Below are 15,999 nucleotides of genomic sequence, written 5' to 3' on the forward strand. Positions count from 1 at the left end.
GTACAAGGTCCTACGAGCCGTAGATAATGAGATGTGGCCTTCGATAGGGTCAATGTATGAGCTTATGAGAATTATGAGAGAAGGAATAATGACTGCAATCCCCAGTTCGTATCAGTGGGTGATCAGTATCATCGATCATCGATGGACCAGGACCCTCGAGCATCCACTCCACTAAGCCGGTAAGTTTCTTAATACAACTGAGTACCTTAAGCATCACTTCTGTTTGCATGTTAATACAACTGAGCAACTAATATTTGGGTTTCAGCATACTATCTGAATCCCAAATTTCATTACAAACGTCGGCTCCATGAGAATCAAAATTTGACGATGGCTGTCCACGAGGTGTTCGAACGATTGTTCCCAGAATCAACAGCGCATGCAGATTTCGGTAACCAGGTAATGCAATAAATTTTCTTCCTTATAGCCTCTAGAAATATGGGTGATTAAAAATAATGACCTGTGAATCCGTGTTTACAGTTATTGCGATTTAGGGATGCGAAGGGTACGTTCTCATCCGCATTAGCAAAAGCATCGACTGAAACGATGATGCCATGTAAGTATGGTAACATAATTAGGTAATTGCATTTTTCTTTTAAACTTCAAACTAAACTAAGCTCCTTATGGATATATAGGTGAGTGGTGGGCGATGTACGGAGTCGACACGCCCGCACTGCAATTATTAGCAGTCCGTGTTCTCACACAGACTGTATCTTCCTCACCGTGTGAGAGGAATTGGAGCACATGGTCACTCATACACACTAGCAAGAGGAACAGGTTGGCATATGAGAAGCTGCAAAAGCTCGTTTACTGCCACTACAATATGAAGTTAAGAGAGAGGCAGTTGCGTGTAGATCGAGACATAGAGGAAAATCAGGACCCACTGGACCTGTTGTCTATAGGTAACATGGCACAGATAGGTGATGATGATGAGGACCCACTTTATGAGTGGGTCAAATCAGCTGATTTAGATGATGTGGAGGGAGGCCCTTCTCCACAGGTAGCCGAGGGAGCAGCAGCTCTAGGTATCGACGTTGATCAGGTAGTATCTGAACAAAAGGCGGATACAGACTCCTTTGATCCTTTGGTGAGGAGTTCGGCACGTTCCAATGAGGGTGAGGAAGCATCTTCACGGCCCCCACCCCATCATCAAGTCGTAGTGAGTGATGATGATGATAAGACTCAACCCCCACTCAACACTGGTCTTGAGGATGACGACGACAGCGATGATGATGACCACGATGATGACGACGGTGATGAGAGAGGGGACGGAGGCACCGACACTAGTATGGGTGGTACTAGTGGGGGTAGGGGTGGCAGTGGTGGAGGATATACGACGGCTCAGAGCCAACGATCCGTTGGCCAGTTCACTGAGGAGCAAAGCTTTGACCATGCCACTCAGGACATGGACCATGGATCTCGTCCACCATCCAGGGCGAGAGCATCGGAGCTCACATATATGTTCGAACGTCGTTCGAAGAAGAAAGCCGGACGCGCCGCGGCTGATGCCCTCACACGCAGCTTGTCATCTATGGACATAAGTTCAGATTGGGGGAGCTCCACCTCTGTCCCACCTTATGCTCATGGGGGATATCATGGGTATGGCCGTGACAGCTCTGACATTCAGTCACGCTCATCTACCCATGAGTACAGGTAGCCAGAAGATAGTTCTTCGAATCATGACCTTTTGACAGGTGGATATTCGGGATACCCGTACGACTGACAGCAATACTATCATGGAGTCAGGGTTAGACTTGATCTGTTCCCTCAGTACCTTGCTCAGGAAATGCCATCGATGTATGTCACGCAATTCCCACGTCTAGGCGTACTCGTACAGTTTGGGGAGGATGACTATCAGAGGTATATAAGAGAGTTCCTCAATTGGTACTAGCAGAGGATGACTAGGGAACAGTACTGCCAATATGTTGGGCAACAGTACTACTCTCAACTGCCACGGGATCCAGACAATGATTACGAGCCACCTCGTCACTCTATGTGGGGATGAAAAATGGCCAGAAATGTGTATTTTTTAAATTTATTTACTTTTGCATGTCTTAATTGTTGGAAGCTTGCATTTGTATTATATAAACTCATTTTGATTACTATTTGAGTGATTTCTTACAACAACGCATGCTTTTTGGCCCCCATTAAATGAAAACTTTTAATTTAATATATTCTTTTTGCAAATTTTTTATTCCTGAATATGTAAATATATGTATTTAGGCATGTCCTGAAGTTTCACTGAAAAATTCCACCATTTTCTCCATGTTTCCCTCTTTTTCCCTACATTTCTGGTTATCGGCGATAACGATATTATATCTTTATCTCCGGCCAGCGAAACTTGTAGCGATACCGACAACTCGAACACTGCTAGAAAGTCATTTGACAAGAAGCAGGAGAGGATGAGAGGGGAGTTGTGCAATAAGTAAAGAAAGTGAAGTACGTGAACGATAAGGATGCCTTGTGTGTGTGGAGATTTGAGAGGAGAAATGAGAGCTATGACAATTCTCCTAAGAGAAGATCATGGATCTCAAATCCTAGCCCTACACCGATTGACTTAAACCATTGCGTTGGCTTGGCCAAATGGATGGGTTAGGCTTGATAAGTGATATGAAATGGATGGCTTGGATGGGTGGATGCTCACTTGTTTTTTCACTCTCTCTCTCTCTCTCTCTCCCCCCCCCCCCCCGGTAGAGAATCACGGAATGCTTGGAATGAATATTTATAGATGGGTTGGTGACATTTTTGTAAAAGGTGGGAAGTTAAGAAGTGAAAGTGCCACGTGACATGCTCTGATTGGTTGTTGGACACATGACACTCTTTGGCAGGCTAAGGGTATGGTAAGAATTGTAATTTCACCGAGATTCGGGGGTAACTCGAGCTGGTTAGATGTGTGGGACAGAGGACTTGTAGTACCTACAAAGCAACCCGAGCATCCAGTGGAAATCAGATTTTCGTTGGAGCTCGAATCTCAATGCAACTAGCCCAAGGATCTGCGTGCAGCCTTTTGGAAAGATAATTGACTTTTTGGTAGGGTAGAAAAAAAATAGCAGAAATCTTATGTTCACTACCTAGCTACTCCCATTTTGTATTCGTAGACTACTCTATGTTGATTCTGGGTGTTCATAGGTGGCCCCCTGATTTGCCAAATAGGTGCCAGCAGAAATCTGATTTTCACCGGCATGGAATTTCTTACTGTGGCTTGATCTGTTGGTTCAAAGGGAGGGTCTTGTAGGGGCCTTGTGTCACTCTGGATTTGGTTATGGGGTGGTCTTGTGGATTTTGGGGTGAACAAGTGCTCAATTAGGGTTTCCGAGTTGCTGGTTGCCCAAGGGTTTGTGGGTTCAGGTTTGCCATTGGTTTTGGTTCAATTTCGAGTGCACGATTTATCAGGGTAGGGTATCTACACTCCTACACATGTTCAAAAGAGAGGTGAGGGCGATCAATCGGTGACCCGCCTCTCCCTCTCATCATTAACCTCCCTCTCTCTCATTCTTTGCTCTCTTCCACACCTGAACCCTCTAAGTCTCTTTGATTTCAAAACTAAGGAAAAGGTTTAGGAAAGAAATGAAGAGGTGGAGCTGGCCTTTATGCCCTTGATCGGGACCACTCTTCGGTAAACCATTGTCCTTGTCCAATTGAGTTGATTTCAGCAAGCCATGGATTTTCATGTTTCACCTCTTAGATTTGGTCACCTTTTATAGCCACGCTGCTTGATCCTAACTGCACGTGTATCGCAGCCCAATCAAGCGGTATCAAAGCGGGATTAACATGACTTCGATGAGAGATAATGGTGAAAAATGACATGATGTACATATGTCCTACAACAATCCACAATGCGCGGCCACACCATGACACATATCCCACTGAACGTTTGTCTTGACTTATATGCTGGAACCTTTGTGCCGCAATACTGTTGTAACACGTTTGCCATGGTGTCATGACAAGACTGTTGTGACATGTACGCTATGACAAGACTGTCACAAGATGTTTGTTGCGATGCATATGCTGTGATTAACTTGTCGCCCTGCGAAGTTGTTATGGCCATGCTACCTTATTTCTATGTTGTTCACTTGTTGCCTTTCGTGTTGCTGTGCCCTTATTGTGTTGTAGTGCTCTTGTTGCCCTGCTATGCTGCCAAACTCGTTTTGCCCCATCACGCCCCTACTATTTGTTGTCACCCTATGGTCCCCCTTCCCTATTGGGGCTCCCTTGTTCTCGCTCCCTTGTCACCTTATTACAACTTACCTGTCACATTGTTGCTCGATAGTCTCCTATCATGGGGCACATATGAACTTGTCGTGCAGCAGGCTAATTGTCCAAGTTGATCTGTTGGGGCCCCACATTGCACACAACTAAGGCACTTTGAAAGAAATATGCAACTAAGGCACTTTGAAAGAAATATGCAATGTGTTAAGGGTCCACTGGGCATGTGTATGATTGAGTAGGACTTGAGAGAAAGCTCAAGAAATCTGGTTCTCAAGGCTTCTAGATCAAACATGCTCTTGTCGAATATGTGGACTATTATATTTGAGCCCAGAAAATTTGCCAGGGTGTTATTACTTTCTTGATGATTACTTGCGGTACAGGACAATATAACTAATTTCTCAGAATTTTGAAGCACTTGGCTATTTTCAGAAGGACAGGCAAGAAATGGAAATCCAAGTAGATAAAACTATTGCAGTATTGAGGATAGATAGAGGTGTAGTGTACACAAGCTATCTTTTAGCCATATTATGAGAATGCTCTCACAGTTTGGTATTGCATCATGCTCTACACCCCCAACAAAATGGTATAACAAAAAAGGAGAAACAAAACATTATTGAATATGGTCAGATAAATGGCGGTCCATGCAAATTTATCAACTATTTTCTGGTAGACGCACCTCTTATGACTATGTATTGAATAAAGTTATTCTAAATCAATTCCCAAAATGCTCTATAAATTATGGACTGGAGAAGTCCATCACTGGGTGATTTGCATTTGTGGGGATTGATTGGTCATATCTTAATTCCTGTCTGCAGTGAGACAAACTGCATTAAAGGATAATTGTATGCACTTTTATTTGATATCCTTTCTACTCCAAAGTAGTTGTGTTGGCATCCAAAGAACATTGTAGATGGATTGAAATCGAGTCCTAAGATTGATGTTCATAGACAACCAATATCCGAACAGGAACTCTTTTTTAAAAAAAAAATCCCAGCAGGAAGAGAGCATAGAAGTAAAACTCTCTGAAATGCCAGAAGCAACTTGAGATAGTGTAAGTATCATCCTAAAATGATAGTGATCAAGGTATTCTCATGATTCATGAAGGCAGTGGGAGTGCGTTGACTACTTTTCCCAAGTTGTGATGAAGTCATATGTAGGAATTCTAAGAAGATGCACCATTCAAACAAAAAACGGACACGGAGAGGTGTATGTATCGCAATAGATGGTGATGACCCAGCTCCTATCATCACGCTTGTATCCCAGATTTTGCACAGGCTTGTCACGTGGGCGAAGAAATTAACTCGATGGAGAGAAACTGTGTGTAGGCTTGTCAATGGGTTGGGCTTGGGCCTAGCAAATGCAGAAATTTGCGTAGGCCCAACCCAAAAGCCCAGACCGAACAGTTGAAAATTTGGCCTGAAGCTTGACCCATTGACAACCCTAACCGTGTATGGGAATTGGTTCATTTTCCAAGGGGACATAAGCTGATCACTATAATTGAGTCTTCAAAACTAAAAGGAAAGTGGATGGCTCAGTCAACAAATATAAAGCGCGATAAGTGATAAGGTATTGATTATGAAGAGACCTTTTTATCCATGGTGAGATTTACATCTATCCATATGATTCTAACAATTGTAGCAAACCTTAACTGGGAGTTGTATCAATAAACATAAAGACTGCTTTCTTGAATAGAGATTAGAGGAAGATGTATATGGAACAAGCCGTGGGATATGTTAAGGAGAATCAGGCGAGCAAGGTCTATTAGCTATCGAAGTTTATTGAAAGGCTGAAACAATCCTTGTGATACTGGTACATGAGATTCCATGAAGCTATCACTTCTTTTTGAATTTGTGTGAAGAAGACCATTGTGTGCATGTGAATTAGTTTGTAAGGCACTTCCTGATACTTTTGTTGTATGTCTATGACATCTTTTTAGCAGGCAACAATACAAGGATATTGCTATTGACCAAGGATTGGCTTCACTGAATTTTTTTAATAAAGAACCCTGGTGAGGTAAACCTTATCCTTGGAGTGAAAAACACAAGAGACCACTTCAAGAAGTTTTTTGAGACTGTCCTAGATTTTGTACATTGATAAAGTCGTGGAGTGGATCATTATGCACAATTTTAATCCAGTTGAAACCTTGATTGACAATTACTCTTAACTAGGGAAAAGGACGTGTTCATAGTTTGACAATGAGGAAAGAAATGTCTTCAGTACCTTATGCTAGGGCAAGAGACAGTCTCATGTATGTGATGCTACATATTGGATTTGATATATGTTACGTTGTGGGCCTTATCTTTCATTATCAAAATGATCAAAGCTAGGCGAATTGGCAAGTAGTCAAGAAATTTTTCTTTTGTTTTTTAGGAACAAAGGACTTGATGATGTGTTATCAAGGAATTGAGCTAAGGGCAAGCTTATCCTGATGTCTCTTAAGGAGATGAACACCTTTTTTTTTACACACACCCACACCAGGTGGGCACTCGATCACATGATTTCAGTGTTGAAACAATCTGTCTACCACTGACCCATGGAGCTGGTTCCAATTTCTAGAACACAATTCACCTTGGCATATGTGTTTATGTGAAATGGAAGCACCATTGCATAGTGCAACATAGAGAAAAATTCTACTATCATTTCCAGAACAAAAGTTGAATACATTGCAGCTAAAGAAGGTATGGATTATAAGATTCTTGAGAGCCTTGGGTGTATTTTGTAGTGCTAGAGCTCCTCTCTCTTTATAAAGACTGACACATTGGCTATAGATCTTGTGAAGGATCCAAAACATTATAAGTAGTCAAAACATTACGTTAGAGATTAAGATATGAGCAGATTGTGCTCGACCACATTCTCACTTGAGAGATGTTAACTAATCCCATGACAAAGCCTATTGTGAGATTTATTTGAGTAAACGTTAGGCAGATGGGACTCAAGAGAGTTTTATGTCTTTCACGAGGGTAGGCATGTGATTGGTGTGGGAGAGTAGAATGCATGAGTGTGTATGTGCATGTGAGTGTTTAGGATTTTATATGTATGTGAAGCCTCATTTATAAGGGTATGTGCATATATGCTTTTGTGCTCCTTAAAGACACCATTCCTTATGTTCATTGGATTAATAAAATATCATTAGGGTGTACAAACGGAGATTATTCTCTACACAAGCCTTTCTCTAAAGTTTCTCTTTTCTTCTCATTTTCTTCTCCTCTTCTTTCTTCTCCACCATGTGATTGATTAGATAATATTAAAGAATGATGATCCCCACCACGTCCCTCCTTTCTTTTCTTTCCTTTCATTTCCCTATCTTTCTTCCCTCCATCCTTCCACCCGCTCTTTCTTTCTTCTCTTTTTTCCTTTTGTTTCCATCGTCCACCAAAGTGTGCACACACACACAAACACACCCTTATAAATGAGGCTTCACATACATAAAAAATCCCAAACATTCAAATGCACATACAAAAGTACACAATCTACTCTCCTACAATTGGCTTGAACGAAGACTTCTCATTCATATTCTTCACTAGTAATACAGTTCTAGGATGCAGTGGTTGAGACGTGCACATGTGAGATAGGAATGGTAGGACTGGAAATTCTCTTGTTGCAGTGGAAGGTATAAACGACTAATTTAATGTGTTTTATATTTCTGTAAAATGAAATGTCATAGAATCTTCATAGCTTTTTATATTCATGAACAATCGTTTTTTTTTCTAGGCCTAAATGTCATTATTAGTGAATAACAAATGTAAGGCGGTCCTTTCTTTGCCGGCAAGTCAGTCTTCCCACTCACATGAGAATTGGTATCCTTGACATGCGAGCCAAAGGTATGTTCAGGATGACGTTCCACTTGAGGTGTAACCACCCCTTGCAGCGAGGTAGAGGATGAGCCAGTGCATGTCAAAGGTGTGGCAACTCTAGTCACAACTTGAGATTTTGAGGTGTGTTTTAATAAGGTATGCACACATTAATGACTATTGATCTCTGCAAATTATGCAGATGATAGCCTGAGGTGACTAGGGGTGAGACTTTGGGATTTGAATGACATTGATAGTGGTAGCAATGTCAAGAGTTACTAAGTTGAAGTGGTGATCAATCTTGTAGATGGGACCTTTGTTTATTAATGACATCATGGCCTATATGAAGCTAATTTATGAGTTATTGAGATGAGTTGCTAGATGCGTTTTAGACATGACCTGTGTATTGTAGACCCGAGGTTTGCTTGGTAATGTCTACTTTGTGGCATGATGAACTCCTATGTACTCAGAGCATTTGTAAGCTCGTAGACCAATTATCTGCAAATGCCCAATTCGATACTATTAGTGCATTGTGCGAGCAGCCGGTTTTGTAGCTGAATCTTGTGGCCTTATGTATCTAGTGTTCCAAATATCGGAGATTATCGATAATATTATCCATGTCATCTATATCACTAGGACAACGATACCAAAACTGTTGGCAATTTAAAAATTTCCAAATGTCACCAACATTTTCAATAATATTGGTGATATTTGGCGCTATTATTGATATCAACGATATTTTGAGAGGAATCCCTTATAAAGTTCCTTGGTATTGATGATACCATTGATAATATTCCCAATACTAGGGAAACATCCGTAAATAGGCGAAAATTGATAGAAAATTGAGAATTTTTCCGAAAGCTTAAAAAATCTCCATTTTTTTAATATAAATTTCTTAGGTGATTTCGATCACTCTTGGTTTTTATTGAATCAAAGTTTGGATTTATAAACAAATCTCGATTCAAAACGAAAGCAGTTAGAATTCGAAGGTGATGAAAAATCCATAGAATCTGTTAGCATGGATTGCAATAGAAATCCACGTCCATGCATAATTCCCATGCATTAACATAGATTTGTGGCAAAAAAAATTAACTTTTAAGAGAAAAATGGGGGAAATGATTAAAATCCTAATTTTTCCATTTTTATATTGGAAAATATGTATTTTTCAATGTTAATCAATGTGCAAATTTTATATATTAATGAGTGTTGGCCAATCTATTGATTGGTTGCAAATTTTATATATTTATTTTATACTGATTTTTTTTTAGTACACATGGTTAAGCTTCTATAAAATGGAAACTTACTATTTGTAGTTGTTTTTTTGCAATATTTTGATTCCTACCTATGCAAATATGTGTCTTTTAACAGCTTCTTGCTTCATTGAAAAATTCCAACTTTTCCCCAATGTTTCCCTCTGTTAATGATATTTTTTCCGAGTATCAGCGATAATATCAGTGATACCAATACATATTTTCATATACATGGTCATTGATGGTCATCGATATGTATAGTGATACAGATACTCTGAACATTGTAAGTATCTACCTTTGCATTCATGAGGATGAGATTTAGTCTCGCCACTTTAGTATACAGCAGGAAAGTCATATTTGATGCAGCCTGCTAGGAAAGCATCTTAGTTAATTCCAAATTCCGTATTTGCACTAGGAAGATCCCTTGGTAGCAACACTAGCTTCCTAGGACCATGATTATGCACTTTGAAACTTATGTTTCACAATGTTATTGAGTTTTGTCAGAAATGGTTATTTGTAAACTATTTCTTGAAAATTTCACACACACACACACACAAGCTTTTTGGACTCGATAAGAAGATAAGTGCATGTGTAGGCAGAGTGACTTAAGAACAAGGGTTGTACTCATCTGTATGGTCACTTTAGTCTAGGGCAAGCCTTGGAGAACTTGAGAAGTGTGCTGGTCATTTAGCATACGGTCACTTGTGCATATAGACACTTAAATCCCAGCTGGTCTCTCTTTATCGATTCATGCTCATCAAAGGTAATCTCGATTAATCTTGTTTAAACAGGCTAAGAATATATTCCCCAATGTGGGGTGGGTGGGAAATGTATGATGTGGCAACCCCTATTGGGGTCCACCTGTCCTACACATGTTCAACAACAAAGGAGAGGGCAGTTGGTTGGTGAACCACCTTTTCTTCCCTCCTCCTCTCTCTCTCTCTGTTCTATTTGTCTGTCCTCTCACTCTCCCTATACTCTTTCTTCACTCTCTTCCACGCTCACACACCCACTCTCTCCATCTCTGTGATTTCAAAACCGTAAAAAGGGTGAAAAAAGAAAGGGGAGAGGAAAGGAGAAGAGGTGGGGCTGTTTTTTGTGCCCAGATCGGGACTATCGCCATGTAACCATTGCCTCCATCGAATCGAGGAGGTGAATAGGCTCATTTCCCTGGTGTTGTGGTTGATTTGAGTGGGGTACGGTTCTCATGTTTCAGCTTCCTAATCCGGTCCCGTTTTGTGGTCATGTTTCCTTCTTCTTCTTCTTTTTTAAATGGATGACTTAAAAGATGAAAAGGATATACAAATTTTTTTGGCATAGACACTCAGAGCCTGGAACCAGAACCAGAACCAAAACTGACAATGGCTGCCCCAAAAGAAGAACACAGGAAGCAGACAACAGGCATGCACTGCAGACACACAGACATTACAGCACTCTCCTGTTCTCAATGAATAGAGTCTCTAATTGCCCCTGTGTTAGCTTGATTGTCTGCACAATCTTGTGCTCACATGTGCAAAGGAAATATGCTTATCTCTACACATCTCCATCGCCTTGTCCATTACATCTGCCACCCTCCATGGATAGGCCTTTGACTTGGCCTGAGAAAGTTGCATTCCTCGAATCTCCTTCCACTAATACTGGCTAGGATAAAATTATAATCAACCATATTCTTGATAACTTGAAGGAGAGCCACTACCATTGCGAAATCTGAATCCTTAATTCCATTCGGGCCTGAGAATATTATTAACTCTGCCCCACTGTCATCAAGAACTACCCCATGGTTGTGTATTCTCATTGCTCAATACTAACCATGCATGTATCCCAGCCCATCACTGATAAAAGGCTTCTATTGTTTATTCATATTGTCTGTAATTTTTTTGCTGGACAGCTAGTTGTTAAAGGTTAGATTTAATGATCTACGTTGCACTTGGATGAAGGATGGTTTAGAAGTTTAAAAGAAAAAAGAACATGGTTCTTTTGTGAGTATTTTGAGATTTTGAATTCTGCTCTGAAAATCTGGGAAAATAGCTTTCCGTATACGTGTCCCGTAAGAGTATGGATGCTTCAAATGCCATTCTTTTAGCTTTTGCGAAAAAAAGAAAAAGAAAAAAGAAGAAAGAAAAAAAAAGTATTTAGAAATTTCCTGTTTTGGCCTTCAACAAGGCAGCATCTTAGTGATGAGGTTTTAAGTTTTAAGTTTTAATTTTGATCTTTATCATGCTCGTAATTTACGACTTGGATGGTATAATTTGTGTGAAACATGGCTGATCAACTCCTATCTTAATTGCGATAATTGTATTCATTGATGATCAGTCTCGGTGAACAGCATGTTGGTTATTGTCATTTGGATTTTCCCACGTTAAAGCTCAGCATTGTTGGTGGACGCCCATTTTCTTGTGGGGGAGATCAGTTATTTCGGAAAAGACTTCTTTCTGCAAGGTCAGTAGAAACAATAGATGATCGAGTCACATTTCAGAAATGTGGGTTTTAATGGATTACAGCCACAGGCAAGGGAAGATGCTTGGCATTCCACGAAACTCATATTTATCTTCCATTATGGAATTTTGTTGCTTCTTGAAGCTTTCAAAAATTTCAGCCGGTCTCTTGAGCTCAATTGACTGCTCTAATTTAAAAGGGTTAATATGATCCTCTGGTTTTCACTTTTACATCAAGGCCTGTGATTAAATTATCCAGACAGTTGCTTTGATGCAACCTGCCAGGGATGGACCATGACCCAAAAATCTCCCAGTCTGGAATATACTAGCTCCAAATCTTGGGCCCATTTTTAGTTGAATGTGGTTGTTGCTGTATTTCTCTTCCTGGACATCAATTTGAAGGACAAAAACTGAAGGGCGAGGATTGTTCTTTTGAGGAGATTTGTGGCACAGTGTGCTCGACTGACCCATGGTCTTGACTACTGAACCATGGACCCCACTTCTGCAAACTGAAAACCTGAGAATATTGTTCATATCCTTGTGTCAAGGATCATTTAATTCTTCCTGATTTAGAACCATCTAGGGAAACTTACCAGGACTAGGCTTTTCTAAAATTGTGGTCTCAAGTCGCAACTTAAAATCTTCCCAACACGTGATCACAAAATTATATGATCCTTGGGCCCTGGCATTTGTGCAAGTGGGCCACCTGCCCAAAGTTCAGTGACTGATGCAGTTGCGCTAGTGGGCCCTGCCTCAACTGGACCACAGTATGGCCCTCGAATCACTGGACAGTTTATATAGCTGGTAGCAATGGTCCAGATTCAACAGAAAAAAGGCCAAAGATTGGATGGTTAGAGCCTCTCAGTCCGGTAGATATTTTTGCTAATGTCCACCCAAGGTGGAGCCCATCAGATCAAGGATATGGATCAGCTTCACTTGTATAAAGCTCAGGGCCCAAGGATGCCATGCATATCCTTGGGACAAAATCATATTTCCTTAATTGTTTTCATCTTCCTTCTTTGTGGATATAGCCTCCTTACAAGCAAAACAGTACTGGTTTTATACCAGGTGTGATGGTATTATCTGATAATGAGGCTCTACCCTTTGATTTTGTTATCAGCTTATATAGCACTTTATCTGATACAAAATTTCCATTTCCTAGGTATGGTGTCTCTGACATGGTTGGAAGTGCAAAAAAAATCTATGAAGCTGCTCTAGGGATACCGGATGATCATTCCATTATATTTCTTGCACATAATGGACCTACAGGTATATCATACTGACAAAATTCTGAGCCGTGGTAAGGCCATTCATAGGAGTTAGGATTTCAATATCCAGGTCGTTCATCTGGCGAGTCCCACTGTTTATGCACATGGCCAAGAAATAGGCTGGTCCAGTCATCAGATCAGCTGTACCTGTACATTGAATGTGGGCTGTTGGTAAGTTTATTTAACCATTCATTTTTTCTGTATAGCCCTTGATAGAGTGGAATGGTGGAACAGGATTCATGTATTCGACCCTATTTAGGTGGGAGAAGGCTTAGACGATTATGACTTTTTCTGTACAGGTGTGGCCAACTGATGATTGGGCTAGTCTAATTTTTGGCCCATGTTACCTACGTTGGTGGAGCCCACCAGATGAGCATCTGGAGCTTGCAAACACGTGCCAACTGGGGGGAGTAGGATTCAAATTCTTATGCTTGAGAGAGCCTCCACTGTTCTCTGAAATTCATGTCTGCTGCATGAATAATCATTTTTGTGAGCACTACACTGGTCATTTTCTGGAGTGATTTAATGATGATGCACATGTACAGGACTGGGTTCTCAGATAAATGATATCTGCGGAAAAGACTGGGTGTTCGGAGGTGGTGATCACGGTGATCCAGGTAAAAAGGATTTACGTTTATGTTCCATTGTGCATTGGGTAACATTTAGTCGATAGTATCAAACCTAGCAACCTTCCGCAGGTGGACTCCAGCAATGGATCTGGATCTAGACTATCCAATTAGTGGACTGCCTCTTGTATGTGTCATTTTTCTGGAATCGAATCAACGGTTATAATTCCAAAACTAGGATAATGAAATGCATACATGCACAATGATATCAACTCAAACCACAAACTAGGAAGGAGATTAGCTACATTCCTTAAGCCATATCAATCCAATGATTCACAACACTCCTCTAAGCAGTCGGACTTGATGATGAATGGCTCTGATTGTCACCCCATGCGTCCCTGCACAGTAGATACCCTTGGTTCACCTTCTCCCCAAATACCCCTCTAGTGTGTGCTTAGAGACGGGTTGCCCCACATGTTTTTGAGCTTGAATGGAGAGGACCAAGACAAGGGGGCACATCTGTAAGTTAGAGAGTTGATACCCTTTTCAAAATGTGCTTCTTTTAAGTTAGATACAGTCTTTATGTTTTTGAGTATGTATCTTGCTGCACAGATCTAGCACAAGCATTATCTGACCTGAAAAAGAGCACCCGATTATCGATCCCGTTGGTTGTTTTTGGCCATATGCATAAAGAGTTGGCATATGGAAATGGGCTTCGAAAAATGATTGTGGTTGGCGCTGATAACACCGTCTATCTGAATGGAGCCATCGTACCAAGGGTGAAACATTCGATTGGCGAACTAGGGACCAGCAGCAGAAGCTATGGGAACAATGAAGTCCCGTTTCAAGCAGATGGGCCACATGCTACCTTGCGAGCATTCACCTTGATCGAGATGTCAGATGGGAGGTTGGAAAAGATAACAGAGTGTTGGGTTTCGGTTTCCGGAGATAAGGTGGCATTAGAAGAGGAGAACATACTGTTTAACAGCTGTACCGGGCTTTCTTCATGATGGAAAATACTGTAAAAGTTTTGAGGTCTTTCATGCCAAGTCTTCTGTGAATTGGTGTTGTAGCATGTAGTGTCATAAATAACTTACGAAACTCATTTTTGTATTTTCTTCAAATACACTTTGTTCAGCGAAAAGAAGAAAAAAAAAAAAATGATATGTATACGTATTTCTGCAGTCTTCTTGAACTGCAGTTCACATTTGAGTGGCTTTCTTCCATGGATGGCCCATAGTTCAAAAACCAAAGCAATCTGACCATCTTAGGCCACGTTTGGGATTGTCAATATTTGATTTAAGTTGACATTGGCTGAAATCACAATTGAGCTCAATTTATATTTCCAGACTCCAATGAATTTATATTTCCAGCGGATCTTACAACGGCTCGTTTGTGACCATTGTTATTTAAAACCCAATCTGAGCCACGTCTTACAACGGCTAAACTTTGTGGCCATTTCAATAAAAATCCCTAAGAAAAAGGAGTGATGATACTCCAATTTTCTCTAATTTAAATGTTAGATATTTGGAAAAATATATTCTTTCTGCATGTCATGGTTATGCATGTTTCGAGGGTCCGTTCATTTGTGATTCTAGACAACTAACACATATAGTCATGGTAGAGGGTGTGTCTAAACACAATGTATAAGAGGACAAATCCAAGCCTCATCTTTTGTATTCCCTTTTAACCCTTTTCCTGTAATAAAAAAAATTGTTTTATCTTTCAAGTAATGGGGTTTTAGTTAGAGGATTTAAGTGGAAAATTTTCAGTTTTGGAAGAGAGAAAAGGGTGTTTTGGGTTTTGGGTTTTCTCATAAATGAAATGAGGTGGAAGATGGGTTGGGCAGTTTGTCAGGGCCCAGCATTTGGCATTCCAAACCGTTTGTGAAGTGGGCCAGGTTACGTGAGTAAGAAAACCCAAACCACAGTTGGGTGATCCTAACCATCAGATGATATTTTACAGCCATCAAAGGACGCGGATGATCATTAGCTAGATAGGCCCCAAAACTAGGCAGATCTAAACTTGATGGCCGCACATCTGGATGGTAGGAGTGGATTTCTCACAAACATCATGGTGGGCTTCACTTAGGGCGTGTTTGGTCGGACCTATCCCATGGGATTAAGTGGGATGGAATGGTTTTTAAGGTAATGACGGTGGTGTCAGTGTTTCTGTTGATCCCATGGGTTTGGGATAGCCCATGGGATATCAAGCAGGGTGTTTGGATGGTCACAAATGGATGGGTTTGCATCTCCACTGCTTCTCATGGTGTACCCCACTCACTGCTTTATAGCTGCCTCAAAACAATTTCATGGCTGAATGTAGGCAGGTGAAAATGATGGAGGGAGTAGATATCTCATTGATATTTTGGTGGGCCTTACACAGCGGTGAAAACCTATATCTCGGGATTGGTGGAATCCAGGCGCTGTTTACATGAGGGTGCGGTGGAATGGTTTTTATCCCGCCGTTCCAAACAGGAAAGG

General features: G+C 40.8%; 1 protein-coding gene across 5 annotated transcripts in view; it reads left to right on the forward strand.

The window, feature by feature from the left end:
• The window catches only part of LOC131216942 (uncharacterized), a 35,294-nt gene extending 20,503 nt beyond the window's left edge, over positions 1 to 14,791 (forward strand). For 2 of the 5 annotated variants that reach the window (XM_058211585.1, XM_058211586.1), the window contains 4 exons: positions 11,561 to 11,686; positions 12,845 to 12,951; positions 13,496 to 13,567; positions 14,129 to 14,791. In XM_058211585.1, the coding sequence (XP_058067568.1) occupies positions 11,561 to 11,686; positions 12,845 to 12,951; positions 13,496 to 13,567; positions 14,129 to 14,526 (703 nt within the window). In that variant the 3' untranslated portion in view covers positions 14,527 to 14,791. The remainder of the gene's footprint in view (positions 1 to 11,560; positions 11,687 to 12,844; positions 12,952 to 13,495; positions 13,568 to 14,128) is intronic. The other 3 variants (XM_058211590.1, XM_058211588.1, XM_058211589.1) reach the window with 3 other exon arrangements.
• Positions 14,792 to 15,999: the final 1,208 nt, after the last annotated feature.

The sequence above is a fragment of the Magnolia sinica genome, chromosome 10 (genome assembly GCF_029962835.1).
Source record: "Magnolia sinica isolate HGM2019 chromosome 10, MsV1, whole genome shotgun sequence".
Lineage (NCBI taxonomy): Eukaryota > Viridiplantae > Streptophyta > Magnoliopsida > Magnoliales > Magnoliaceae > Magnolia > Magnolia sinica.